The following is a 13,821-nucleotide window of genomic DNA, read 5'->3' as shown; positions in this document are numbered from 1 at the left end:
AGAGAAGGGCTAATTAACAATTCTTCCACTTCAAAGCATCAGAAGGCCTGCAGCTCAATTCACCTTGCACATTTCCATAGAGTGAGACGCGATTTGTTCCCTTTAAGATACTGTGTGATGAATTACAACAGAAGAGATGGAAGGAGAAAAAATGGGAATATAATAGTTAACACTTCCGTAGTATTTATTGTTATTTACCAGAAGAAAGCAATAGTAAAGTTTACCAAAAAACATTTTTTTAACTTCTGCTCCTGGAAGCATGACTAAATTTCACCAAAGTCACTCAGACTGATGGGAAGTAGAAAATGTTGCCCCTGAATATTAGTATTTTATCTCCTTCCCTCTTCCTTTTCAGCCCCTTTTTTTTTCATGGGCCAAACATTTTGCCTTTTACAAAATACTCCTATGGGATGTTAGCATTGTTCCCAGTTCTACCACCTGGATCCAGAAGCATGCTGCTGAAATATCTCCAAGGTCTAATCCAAGAGTCATTATTTCAATTCCTTCTTCTTCTAGATTATTCTGTTGCTTCTTATGCCAGTTCTTTTGGCAGCTGCACCTGTGATTTAAGCATTTGAAGAAAAGGGGAAAAATTAATCCTGGAAATTCAAGAGCTTTACAGCCAAAAAGACGAAAGTTACATGCCTCAAAGGATGCAGAATGGATTAAAAATTCTGGCCAGAGAGCCCCCCAATTCATGATAAAACAACAATAACAACCACAGCCACCATTCCCTGGGCATTTACTGACGCGAGGGACCGAGCCCAGGGCTTTGAGCACCTGGTGAAGCCTATCACAGAACCAAGGAGGAGGGGCTGCAGTCAGCCTGGATTCAAATCCTAGTTGTGTGGTGTTGGGCATTAATTTTCTCAGCTATAAAATGACAATAAGAGTATCTAATTCACAATGGTATTATAAGGATTAAGCAATATAAGTTAATAATCAATGTTAACACAGTTTTAAAACATTTTCTCATTTCATCCTACAACAGCCTTATAAAGAGGGAACAGGCTCAGACAAGATAAGTAATTTGCTTAAGTCCACACAGGGAGGAAGTGGCAGAGGAGGATTTGAACCCTGATCTGCCCGATTTCAGTACTCATGCCTTAACCACCAAAAAATACTACCAAAAGAACATAAAATATATGTTCTTTTAAAAGCCGGTCTTTCCTCTTTGAAGCATGTTTCTAATCTGATGCTCACTAAAATTTAAAAATAAAATATTATTTGGAGAACCCCCAAGGGCAAAACAATTACAACACAGTAGCGTAAGTCTGACTGCAAATCAACTTTTAGCTTTGTTTCCTAGGAACAACTTAAAGATAAGGCAAGTTCTCAAAGCGTTCCAAGTGGTGGTGTATCTTAGGAGGGTGACTCATCCATCACGCACGTACCTTCCGGAGGACACTCAGAGTTTGACTAAGAATGTTTCTCCTTCTATTGCCTATGTCCACCTGTCAATGTGATGAACCATTTTGGCCATCTGCTATGGCCCCTCTTACAGCCAGTTCTCTGCCCATGACCTTTAGCTAGAAAGGTTTCCCAACATCCTGCCCACCAGAGAGGACGTTTGATATGCTGCTGCCTGTACAACCTTCAAACCAATGGATGCTCCAAGTGCTTCTGACTCTCTCTGTTCCCAGTGCCAGACTTTGGTGGGGAGTGGGGACGGCACCTTGGTAGGCTCATCCAGGGAGAACACCAAAAGTGAAGAACACCGATGAGCAACAAATATAATGCCAAGTACTTAAAACAACTGCAAAGCCACAATAAATCATTTAAAAAGTGTGTTCTTTATATTGTTGAATGGAAGAAAACACTTTATATAATGTTATTCCCCATATATGTTTATATGCATGGAAGAATTCCAAAATAATGTAAAAATATTTTAAAAAGCAAAATGTGGCACTGATCCAACATAGTAAATCCAGAGACATTTTGTCATGTTTAAAGTATGACCAAGCTGGCAGCTCAGATCACTGGGGAAAAGAGGAATGAGTCACTAAATGATCATTCGTTAGCTACCAGGAAAAGAAATGAAGCAGCTGTCTCAGTTCCTACTGACTTCTAAAATGTAATTCTTTAATTCATCTGTAAAATGTAAGATTTTTTGAAAACCAAAAACTATAAAAGCAGCAAGAAAAAATAGGCAAATATTTTAATAATCTTCAAAAGAAGTCATTTCTAAGCAGAACACAGAAGACAGTAGTCATAAAGGAAAAGACAGGTAGATCTGATGTTATAAAAATACAAAACTTACAAACAGGTGAGAATCAACTTGTATTGATTAGGGAGCCCTGTTCTCCCTTCTCTTCTTGGTCAAAATTAGTTGTTTTGTTTTGTTTGTTTTTTGGTGAGGAAGATTTGCCCTGAGCTAACTCTGTGCCAATCTTCCTCCACTTTCTATATGGGTCGCTGCCTCAGCATGGCTGACGAGTGGTACAGGTCTGCGCCCAGGATCCAAACCCATGAACCAGCCCTCCCAAAGCAGAGTGTGCCAAAGTAAACCACTATGCCAAGAGTTGGCCCCCAAAATTAGTTCTTTTAAAAAAGGGTGTGAGCTATGCTCACACACATGTGTGCATATAGTGTTACACAATGCACACACATACATACACTCCTAGAGACTGGGAGGGGGCTGGGCAGGGTGGGAAGATCCATTGCAGCAGGGGTTATTTAATTTGGCACACCTGAACTGAGTTCCTGCTCTGGGTCACCACCTCAGTAGGTGTCCAGGACAGAGATGAGGAAGAACTGCCTGGAGGAAGAGTCTATGAGGAGACTTACGTTGTGTTTACAGAGGTTCTCAACCTGAAGCAGAACGTGGAAGATGCTGGGAGAGAGGTACAGATAAAGGTAGCGGAAACATGAAGAGTATTCGCTACTGATGTTTTGTTTGTTTTCTTTTGTTGTGTGTAAGAAGTCATATTTGAACCAAGCCTGGTGGAGAGATTTCAACAGATAGAGATAGAATAAAAGGTAATTTGAGCAGAGAGTGGTATGGAGGCAGGAAAAGAAGGCCCTTCAGGGAAAGTTTCAGGAGATGTGGTTTGCCATGGATGTCATGGAGTCATGGTTGTCAAAGTGTGGTCTCCAAGCAAGCAGCATCAGCATCACCAAGGTACTTGTCAGAAATGCAAATTCTCAGGCCCTTTCCAAGACCTATTGGATGAGAAACTGTAGAAGTGGGCCCAATAATCTGTATTTAGCCTTCTAGGTGATTTTGATGCTTGCCAAAACTTGAGAATTACTATCATAGACTTTAGCAAAATTGTACGTCAAAAACTCTTTTCCCACTAGGTATTAGGGAAAGGCAGTTCCTGGCCTATCTAATTCCTGGTCAACATACGCACTTTTGTGACGAGTTTGAATGTTACATTGCTTTCTCCCATGGAGACTTTCTTTCTAAGGAGCATAACATTTCCAAAGCTATGCTCTAGGTTTGGCTTTGGCTCTTGTAGATTCTCCTGTGCCTTTTTTAGAGGCAAAGAAAAAGGGGCAGGAAAAAAGAGGGAGTTGATGACAACTCTGGGGCTTTAGACCTGACTGTGTAGGAGAATGGAGGTAGCATGGAAAATTGGGAACCAGAAACAGCAACTAGGCCTAAAGAGAAAGAGCTTGGTTTGAGGACAGAATGAATGAAGGTGTGAAGAAAACCCTGAGTGATCTAAAGGGGAAGGGAGATTTGGGGGTTGTCCTTGATTATGTGATAACTGAAACAAAGGGAGATGATAAGATGGGAAAGAGGAGAAAATTGCAAAAGGATATAATCTACAGAACCTAGTTTAAAAGATCCTATAAATGAGGCAAAGAAGAAATGGCTAAAGAAGAAGATGAAGATTCAGGAAGCTATAAACTTACATTCTGTAATCATAACAACTGCTAATGTGTTGTGGAGTCCCTCGGCTAGCTAAGGCTCCTTGTGATATGGTTACACTGAAGTCTTTCCGAAGGAGAAATTTAGCCATGTCTTTAGGCAACTGGCTGGAAGCAGTCCAGATATGCACTGGGGAGCCCAAAGTGATACTGAGTGAATGTCAAAGTAGTTATCATGTTTGATTGGCACGGAACCTTGCATATGATATGAACGCAGGTGGCCTCAGAGAATTAAACAGTTGCTGCAGGTGTGATTTTATTTCATTGAAAAGTACAAATACTCATCTGGGATGGTAGGCCATTTTTAAAGATGAAAGGAAATCATACATTTTCCAGGGCGGGATAAGCCTGGACAAACCTAATGTCTTTGTTTTGGGCTGGCATCATATTGACTCAGAGTTATTAACTCACAGGGAAATAAATTAGTGATTATCTAAGAATGTCAGTTTGTTAGACATGACAAAGACTTTAAAAACATAGCTAAAAACAACAAGAGCAGCAAAACAAACTACAAAATTCTACAGGAGCCAAATAAGTAATGTAAATGAGTGAAACAGGCCAGGTGTTAGGGACTAGCAGACATTTGGTTCTAAAACCATTTGACATGGACCAAATGTGATCATGGACATTTTGGAAAGGACCAAATGTCAAGGACCTTTTGGTATAGGCCAAACGTATTAGGCAGTAGGGCATGGTGGAGACTGAGAAAAACTGGAGCCCATTCCTATCCCAAGGGAGAAGTCAATACACAGATCCAGCTGATTTGTGCCATGCAAATGCAAGCCCAGTGTGGCTGGATTTGATGGTTCAAGTGGTGCCAGATATCGAGATGTTATTATGTGATAGTTTAAAATTTGTTTGGGGCTGGCCCCATTGCTGAATGGCTAAGTTCGCGCACTCTGCTGCAGCGGCCCTGAGTTTCACCAGTTCGAATCCTGAGCGCAGACATGGTACTGCTTGTCAAGCTATGCTGAGGTGGCATCCCACATGCCACAACTAGAAGGATCCACAACTAAAAATACATAACTATGTACCGAGGGGCTTTGGGAGAAAAAAGGAAAAATAAAAGCCTTTAAAAAGAATAAAATAAAATTTGTTCAATAATTCTCAGGCCAAACGAAACAGCCCTGCAGATCTGGCTTATAGTCTACTCATCTCCAATACCTGGCCCACAGAAAACACCTCTCTTAAACTGAATTAAATGGGCAGCTTCTTGGAGGAAGTAGCATTTGGGTCAAGCAAGGACACAGATTTCCCTTTATTCTTTGCTAGCAACTTCATTTCAGGGATCCCAGGCCAGAAGCATGGGATGGGGAGAGGATAAGCTTTAAAATGAAAAAACACAATTTTAAAATAGAAACTGACTACTTAAGATATGCTCTAGAAAATGCAAAAATAATATTTCAAAGACTATGAGAGAAAAAGTCTTTTTGCCTTTTAAATATTTCTAAGAATAAATAATTTCTAAGTATGTTTTTGGACATTCAATTTTCTAATTAGGCGCATGAGTTAAAAACATCACAAGACTTCAAAATTATATTTTAATTTCAACCACATACTGGAAAATCCAGGGTTTGGAGGGTGTCTGTTTTCCAATGCAAGAGAGGGTAAAACCTCAAAAACCTTTAGTTTCACCTCTCTAAAATGAGTGTTGTTGTGTCTTACTTGACTGGACAAAAGTGTCCCTTTCTGCTGGGATTTTGTGATATTACCACTGATGGCATTTACTGTATTTCACTGAGTCTAAAACGCACATTTTGGGATGATTCCACAGCCCTGAAATCAGAAAGCATCTTACAATCAATGATGTTTGACAATGGCTGGCTGCAGGTATAGGCACGAACACGTCATAGATTTTCACACTGTTAGCACTTCCCTTGAGCTCTATGTCCTGTTGGTCCTACACACATGAAGATGTATGGACATTTAAAAGATCTTTTAAAGAACGATAAATCAAATGTGCAAAATGGGATAGGTATGTAAGAATTCTTTGAACTATTTTTGAACTTTTGCAAGTATAAAATGGTTTCAAAATAAAAAGATAAAAAATGTCTTTTAAAAGATTACACTATGGTTTGGCATTAAAGCAGAAATTTATTGTGTGTGCAGCAAGGCACAAAAATGGAACAGAGGGGAGCAAATTAGTAAATTTGCTTAGTGAAGTGAATTTTTGTCAGTGGAACAACGCATTTTCACATTTTTCTCACAGAGGGTTCTACAGGACCATGTGCATGAACTTGTGTGACATTTTGTATCTGAGATCCATGCAAAGAGATGTCTACTGCAGGCCAAGCCAGGCAACTGAATGCAGGAGAAATTGCCAATCCCTTGTCATAGATAAAAGACATTTTTCAAAGCAGAGGCTGAGATGCAAGATCATCATTCAAAAATTGTATCAGCGTTTACTTTGTACCACGTATTTCTTTCTTAGCGGACATTAAAAACAAACAAAATACAACTTAAAATTTATAGCATTTGAGAATTGATTGAAAATGGAAAAATGTAGTACTTAATAGGGTTTAGTGATTTTGTAATTATCATCATGAATTTATGTTAATGTCTTTTGCTCTAGGATCTCAACTCAAAGCTGAAGTGTTCTCAGTTGACTAAAATGCAGAGTGTCTTGACCATAAAAACGATAAAACACTGGAAGCTTCATGAGGTTAGACTGTACCTGTCTTATTCACTGCTCTATCCCTGGCCTTTCTGATGGTGCCTGACACATAGGAGAACTATGTAAACATTTGCTGCATTAACAAAAGTGAATCGATAGAATGAAACAGACTCCAGGGAAAGCCAATTTGCTCAGTGGAACATTTGCTCCGAAGGCACGGAGTTGGGTCAGACCATCATTTGAACTTCATTATCTCCTCTACTCTGAATCCACCTGTTATCTTTAATGTAGATTTTTAAAAGACTTCATTCTTTTCAGACTAATGTTATTTTCTGACTGTATAGCTGCCAAGGCAGCTTGGATATACTTCACCAATGAGTAGTTCCAGATAGAGCTAGTTTCTCTCAAAACAACACCCTGCTCCACCCCCTAGAGAAGTCTGGCTGCCTGGAGATTGGGTGCAGAAAGTCTTGATGTGGGGCCCAGGCGCAGGCAAAGAACTTCTGCCTGAACTCATATGACCTCTAGTGTTCTCACCCTGGCTCCCGCCCCAGGAAGAATCAGAGTCTCTCTAAGTCATAGATGAAAGTCATCTTTGATTTAGAAGAATGGAAAGTTGTCAATTCTGCATCACTAGGAGATGGGAATAAGGGACATACATATGTGTATATGTGAATAAGTAACAACTATCTTATTTTACAATACGGTCATGTGGAACTTAATGACAGGGACACGTCCTGAGAAATAAGTCCTTAGGCAATTTTGTCATTGTGTGAACATCATAGAGCATAGCTACACTAACCTAGATGGTATAGCCTGCTACACACCTTGGCTATATGGTACTGATCTTACAGGACCACCGTCATATATGCAGTCTGTTGTTGGCCAAAGCATTGTTCTGTGGCGCATGACTGTATATAGCTCTTTAAAGCAGAAAAGGAACAAGTTTATATGGAAACTTGTTTAAAACAGCTTGAAAAAATTGTGAATCTCTATGATGAAATAATATATTAACTATTTTGTCAATGTAATCTCTTGGCTACATTGTATGCTAGATTTTAAAACAGTAAAGTTAGTTATCAACTACCTTTGGACACACACCTTTCAGCCTCCGTAAATGCTATCATAGTAACGACAAAAAAAAAAAAATTTATTTCTGCAACTTAACCTGCAAGGAATAAAACATTTTCATTTATCAGCAGTAGTAACAGTGAATCGTAGTAAATATTAAAACCAAAACAATAGTAAAATATTTTAAAAGTCCATTAACTCATGGAGACACTAACCTGAAGTTTACCATCTGTCTGCTGGCCTAAAAAGTGAAGCACAGAAATGCAATTGTAGGTGGTCGCTCTTCATCTACTAAAAGAGAACCAACTGTCTGTAAGCATTTTGGAAGCACTCAGTTGTCTACAAATGACTTGCCCGTTTACTCTTTATTCTTACTTATTCCTACAGCGGCTTCCTCAAGATCTGTGCGTCAGCTCTGCATGGCTGGGATGGTGTGAGGATAGCTGGTGAATAGAAGCTTGACCCTGGACTCAGAACTGTAACAGAGTTTTTTTGTTTTTTTTTTAAAGATTGGCACCTTGAGCTAACAACTGTTGCCAATCTTCTTTTTTTTCTTAAAGATTGGCACCTGAGCTAAAAACTGTTGGCAATCTTTTTGCTTTCTGCTTTTTCTCCCAAAATCCCCCCAGCACATAGTTGTATATTTTAGTTGTGGGTCCTTTTAGTTGTGACACATGGGATGCTGCCTCAACATGGCCTGATGAGTGGTGCCGTGTCCACGCTCAGGATTCGAACCAGCGAAACCCTGGGCCGCTGTAGCGGAGTGCGTAAACTTGACCACTCGGCCACGGGGCCGGCCCCCATAACAGCGTTTCAATGTTAACTCTATTGCTTCCTAGCTATATCTCCTAGACATGTTATTTAACTTCTCGAAGCCTCAGTGAAGCAGGGAGAATAACAATACCTACCTTATGGGTTGTTAAGATGACTATATGAGTTAATTCATTTAATGAATCTGGCCTATAATAAGTGCTCAGTAAATGTTAGCTTTCAATATTATTGTTACAAAAGTTACATAGATGTATGTTTTGGGGGATAACCAGTAATTTAGATCTACTGGTAATGCTGATGGGCTTCCTCTCGTTAGTCACAATTAATGAGAATCTCCTTGTGTTAAAACGAATAGGGAACAGAGTTGGGATGCACTTATTGTGGTACTGTTCACCATTTCTCTTTCCTTCTACTTACAGGTTTAAGATAGGCGATGTTGCTGTGACGAATGTCATTCAAGAGCTGATCTCTGGGGGTCATTTCCACCAATGGCGGTGGCCTATTTCTGGGCACTGGCTTGAGCGTTTTGATCACATCTTTGAGGTTGGTTTTCTCGGGTGGTTCTCTGGCTTCCGGCATCCGAGATTTGCGCTGGATCCTCTTCAGCTTCACCACGCGGAAGGAGTCAGGTTCCGTCCTGTGCTGAGGAGGCTGCGATGGCTTTTTCGTCATTTCATTTCGTCGACTGAAGGGGACTGCTTGGGGGTTGGGAGGTCGAGGAGGAGGTTGGAGGAACTCCTGCATTCTGGAATCAGGCACTGGTCCCCCCAACATCTCCCACATCCCAGGTGGCAACCCCAATCCGTTCTCCAACATGGCTATTAACCTTCTCTGTTCTTTGAGTTGCTGCTGTTTTTGTTCTTCTTGTCTTTTTTGCCTTTGTTTATCCTGATTCCTGGTGAGCAGATTGGTTACCACCATTCTGGGACCCGGAAGCTCAAAATGGTAGCCCATCTTCAGGAGAGTGTTGTTTGCCTTCAAAAGCCTGGATATTTCCATTTCAGCATGGTGGCCCAGCATGTGCCTTTGATTATGAAACCGAAGTTCGGTTAGTGTCTCATTAAACTGGAGACACCTCATGATGGCCACAATTCCTTTACCGGTGATGAAATTGGACTCAATGTTGAGAGTGGTGATACTCCTGTTTTCACGCAACATGTTAGCCAAGGCAAACGCTACATTCTCGTCTGCACCCACATTTGCTAAACTGAAGGTTTTGATGTGTTTGTTTTTCTTCATGGCATTGACAAAGTCCAGTAACATTTCCTTGGGGATATTTTCAATGTTGTTCAGGTTGAGTTCTTTCATGTCAGGGTCATTTTGTCTAACTCGCCTCAAGCTCGCATCCAGGTCCGTTTGGTTTCCTGAGGGCCTTGCACTTACCTTCAAAAAACTGGTATCTAGAGCTAACTTCTTAGGATCTAATTTTGATATTTTTTTCTCACTTTTTTCTTGGGCCTCCGGTCTGTCTTTCTGTCCTTCAGATGCTTTCTTCGTCACCTGCTGGCAGTTGTTCTCACCATTTCTGATTTGTTCCTTTCCTTCGCCTCCGTCGTCTCTTTTTGTTTTCTCATCGCTCTCTTCACTTTCATCTTCTCCTTCATCATCTTCGTCATCTTCTTCATCTTCTTCATCATTATCATCATCTTCATTATCATCATTATCTGTTTCTTGGACATTGTTGCTGCTCTTTGATTCTCTTTTATTTGCAATGATTTCATTATTGAGCTTCTCTTTTAAATACTGGGACATACTTTTATTACCTTTGTCTATTTCTTCATGCTGCTTTTGAGCATTTTCCTAAAAGAGAAGTTTGTGAGGGTTAGAATGCATAACAGTGAAGAAATATGAAGTAGAGCAATATCTACTGGTGATAAAAAGATTTATTATTAAGTGAAAAAAGTAGGCAAATAAACTGTATGTGTAGTATTCCATTTGTGTAATATACAATATATAAAATACATGAATATTTAAAATATAATATATAAAAGTTTATAAATGTATCGAAAAAAAGTGTTATAATGTTTATCAAATTAGTAGTTAACTCTGAAGAAGAGAGGTAACCATTAAGATAAATGAGGAGGGGAAATATTTGGAGTATTATCACTTTTTATGTTATATAATTCTAGAGTGTTTTTGTTTTTTAAGAAAGTACACATATTAGTTTGTACACATATTAGTTTACACATATTTGTAAGCAAATACAACCAAACCAAAGATAAATTTTTATAGACATATGTATTTTTGGGCTGTGTTTATCTCATCCCATATATTAAAATGAAACCTAGTTAAATTTTTTTTTTAGGTTCTGTATTGTTTTTAAAAATGGTGTTCAATTCCAGAAGCTGTTAAAAATTATTTGTTTTGAAAACCTTACGGAGTTATCTATCAATACACTGAAGTCTTTGTTTTGTATGTAGCTGAATGGGCATCTTTGTATTCAATAGCCCTGGGTTACACAATAATTTGCTTATTGCCCTAACCAAAATTCACATTCCTAATATGTATGCTAGTCTAGTATAATGTGTATATGAAGTTTCCCTGAAAACATATTATATTGCGGGGAAAATGAGAGCAGTTTGATATTTTGGATGCACCTACTCCAAGAACAGGCTCACTAGGCTGGTTTTTTTTAAAAGAAAGTGTCTAGGAGGCAGAACCAGCTACAAAAGGGGACAGGATTATGAAGAGATTTAGAAACAATTGCTCAGTCTGAGAAGGAAAATGGTAGTCTTTGATTAATAATGTTTATTAGATTCTTGCTCATCAATTATACTTTCCTATGCAATATCTGTACTTCATAGGCATCACTTAGAAAGCTGGTGGAGCAGTTTGAGACACGGGTTGATCCAAGCAAGAACTTGATTTTATTGCTCATAGCATAGTATAGGTTGGAATTGACAGATAATGTCTTAACCACCTAAAGCCTTCACCACTGATTTCTCATCTGTCCCAGCAGGGGGAGCCAACCATTAAGCGGTTTAAATTACACCAAGGGGAGACAAAGTGTTAAAAGTACCCAATTTTTTTCCGCCTGAAATTGGCGTTTATATAGAATTGGCTTTTACTCCACTTGTATAATGTCTGCACATTGTACCTTAACCTCTAACCTGATTAATCCGGCAACTCATTTTCTTGAGGTTGGAATGAGTTTAAACTCTCCTGACCGTGAGACCACTTTATAACTTTCCTTCACTACAGCCAGTGTGACAGTAATGTGACAAGATATATCTATATCAGCAGGCACAACTAAGAGAGACTTTACCTGGAGGGATCTCTGTCTTCTTTTTGCTAAGTCATTTTTAAGTGGAACATTAAAAAAATTATGCTGATGTACAATAAGTTTGTAGATTCAACCACAATTCTAATTTTCATGTAAAAAACATATTTAAGAAAGAATTCTCTTTTAAAAAACTTAATAGCTGTCAATTTCTAAATTGATCACTGATACCAAATGCATGGTGGGAATATTGAATATTTTTGGTTATTTGACCTGATTTAATTGCCGGATGTGTGGCTGGACTTCAGGGGGACTGTGAGACCCTTGAAATTGTATGTGAAACACTGCATATGTATGCATGTGCCAGAAGGAGTGGCTACAGAGCTTCATCAGCTTCTTAAAGGGGCCTGTGAGCCAAGAAAAAGAGTTAAGGATAACTGTTTCTGGGTTGGGAGCTAATTCATTAAGTATCATGTTTATAGAATACAGGCTTTCCTACACAGCAAACCCAATAGCAATTTTTTTAAAAGAGGCATTTGCAAGAAATTATCAACTTTTCTCCCGCAATTATACCATGTGTTTCAGAAAGTTCCAATCTGAAGTAGGGTTAAATATTATGATTTAATCTTTACCCAGCAACAAAACAACTTAAAACATGGAGTCTTGAGAAACGACAGTTACAACATGGACACCTGCCATCCCAGGCCCAGGCAGCCATTCCTCTGTTGTACAGAAATCCCTGGTTACCTCAGACGGCACAAAGGTGACGGGAACGCGTTCATCTTCCAGCATGCGTCTGGATGCCTTTTGCCAATACATATAATCAACAAGAGATTTATGGTCGAAGTTTCCTGTCGGTGGCTTATCGGTTTGATCTTTCTGAATCATTCCCACAGGAAGCCTGGGGTCAGGGGCCATGACTTCCATTTCCGATTGCAATTCTTTTAGTTCTTCGGGAGACAAGTTGGCCAAGATTTTGTCCTCATCCATCTCTTCATCAAAAAGTTCTTCTTGATCTGAATTCCTGCCGTGTTCTGACATGATTTTTTTTTCTGTATTTTTCTATCTTACTAGAAAAGGAGAAATAATCAAAGGTAATTAAAAAAAAACTCAAGAAGATCCCCAAGTTAACAAGCGTCCCAGGTCAACACCACCTTGAGAGATTTTTCCCCACGAACCCCAGTGGTGCTTGCTGAGCAGCTGGGAGTGACTGCAGCTAAGCTCACGCCGTATCTATATTAAGCAGGGCTTGGTTGGATGGGGTCAATTTATGGAACGACTATGCTGCTCTCTTTTCGGCAACTTGAGTCAGCTGTGCAAATCCGTCTGACATTTCAGTACAGCTGCGTAGGTTTGCCAGTGAGTAACAGGGCTACGGAACCTCTGCAGGAATAAAATGAGTTCTCTTCCTATAGGTTCTCACATCATCATACACAAATCCACGCAGCCCATACATGCATACCTCGATGCTACAGGGGACACCACTTCTTTTTATTTAAATGATTAAAACAACTTACAATACTTCGGAAAGAAAATCCAACCAGGGACCTGAGTTCTAGTGAAGTGAAAAATTCATTCAAGCTCTCAGGGTTTGCTTTTTCATCACAGTGCGACTCTGTAAGCTGATAAACCAGCTCACGGAAGAGCAGAGGGCTGGCTGTGTTACTCATCTGCTGTGTAAACTGAACCCCTTGCAAGATGTCCTTATTTGCATCTAGATCCTGTGATCTAACAGATGGAGACAACCAGCACTTGAATTTCCACTATGAGTAAGGAGTTTAATATTTTAGATAATGTTTTTCTTATTAAGTATCCATTAATTCAGGATAAATTTAAATGGATCTAAATTGAAATGTAAGAAAACCCCAAACCATTAAGGTACCGGAAGCAGGAGATTTTTTTCATAACTTCAGAGAGCATATGGCAATATTTATCCAAATGGCAATAGTTATCCAAATGACAAACATACATTTCCTGTGACACAGCAATTCCACTTTTAGAATTTTTTATCCTACTCTTTTTAGGATTTTTTTAAGAAGTTTTTATCCATTTTTTTAATCCTACAGATATAATCCCACATGGGTGAAATGACAGGTGTACAAGATTATTCAATATAGCAGAGTGCAAAACAGTGTATTATGTGTCATTATTTGTGTGATAAAGTGTAAAAATAATATATGTATATATCCAAATTTTATTGACATAACAGATCCTTGGAAAGATGCACAAGAAACGGATAATCTCAGACACTTTTGGAGAGAAGAAGGGG

The 13,821-nt window shown here is 39.2% G+C and overlaps 1 protein-coding gene across 4 annotated transcripts; it reads right to left on the bottom strand.

Moving 5' to 3' along the window:
* Positions 1-166: 166 nt before the first annotated feature.
* LMOD3 (leiomodin 3) lies at positions 167-13,256 on the bottom strand. Of its 4 annotated transcripts, none has more exons than XM_070576844.1 (4): positions 13,070-13,256; positions 12,300-12,622; positions 8,750-10,132; positions 167-559 (listed from the first exon to the last, which is right to left on the bottom strand). In XM_070576844.1, the coding sequence occupies exons 2-4, from the start codon at positions 12,591-12,593 to the stop codon at positions 533-535; spliced, it is 1,704 nt and encodes a 567-aa protein (XP_070432945.1). In that variant the 5' UTR covers positions 12,594-12,622; positions 13,070-13,256; the 3' UTR covers positions 167-532. The 4 variants fall into 4 exon arrangements, with proteins under 4 accessions (XP_070432945.1, XP_008518299.1, XP_070432946.1 ...); XM_008520077.2 differs by lacking the exon at positions 13,070-13,256 and adding an exon at positions 12,707-12,836; XM_070576845.1 differs by lacking the exon at positions 13,070-13,256 and adding an exon at positions 12,731-12,787.
* Between the last annotated feature and the right edge of the window lie 565 nt (positions 13,257-13,821).

This window comes from Equus przewalskii, chromosome 15 (genome assembly GCF_037783145.1).
Source record: "Equus przewalskii isolate Varuska chromosome 15, EquPr2, whole genome shotgun sequence".
In the NCBI taxonomy this organism is placed as follows: Eukaryota; Metazoa; Chordata; class Mammalia; order Perissodactyla; family Equidae; genus Equus; species Equus przewalskii.
This window is presented reverse-complemented; position numbering and strand designations above follow the sequence as displayed.

What these genes read in the sequence shown, in the direction of transcription:
- LMOD3 (XM_070576844.1), bottom strand. Translation starts at nt 12,593, where the DNA reads ATGTCAGAACACGGCAGGAATTCAGATCAAGAAGAACTTTTTGATGAA. An exon ending in TCACCTTTGTGCCGTCTGAG is followed by an intron (nt 10,133 to 12,299) that starts GTAACCAGGGAT and finishes CTTCTCTTTTAG; the next exon opens with GAAAATGCTCAAAAGCAGCA. An exon ending in ACATCGCCTATCTTAAACCT is followed by an intron (nt 560 to 8,749) that starts GTAAGTAGAAGG and finishes CTTAAATCACAG; the next exon opens with GTGCAGCTGCCAAAAGAACT.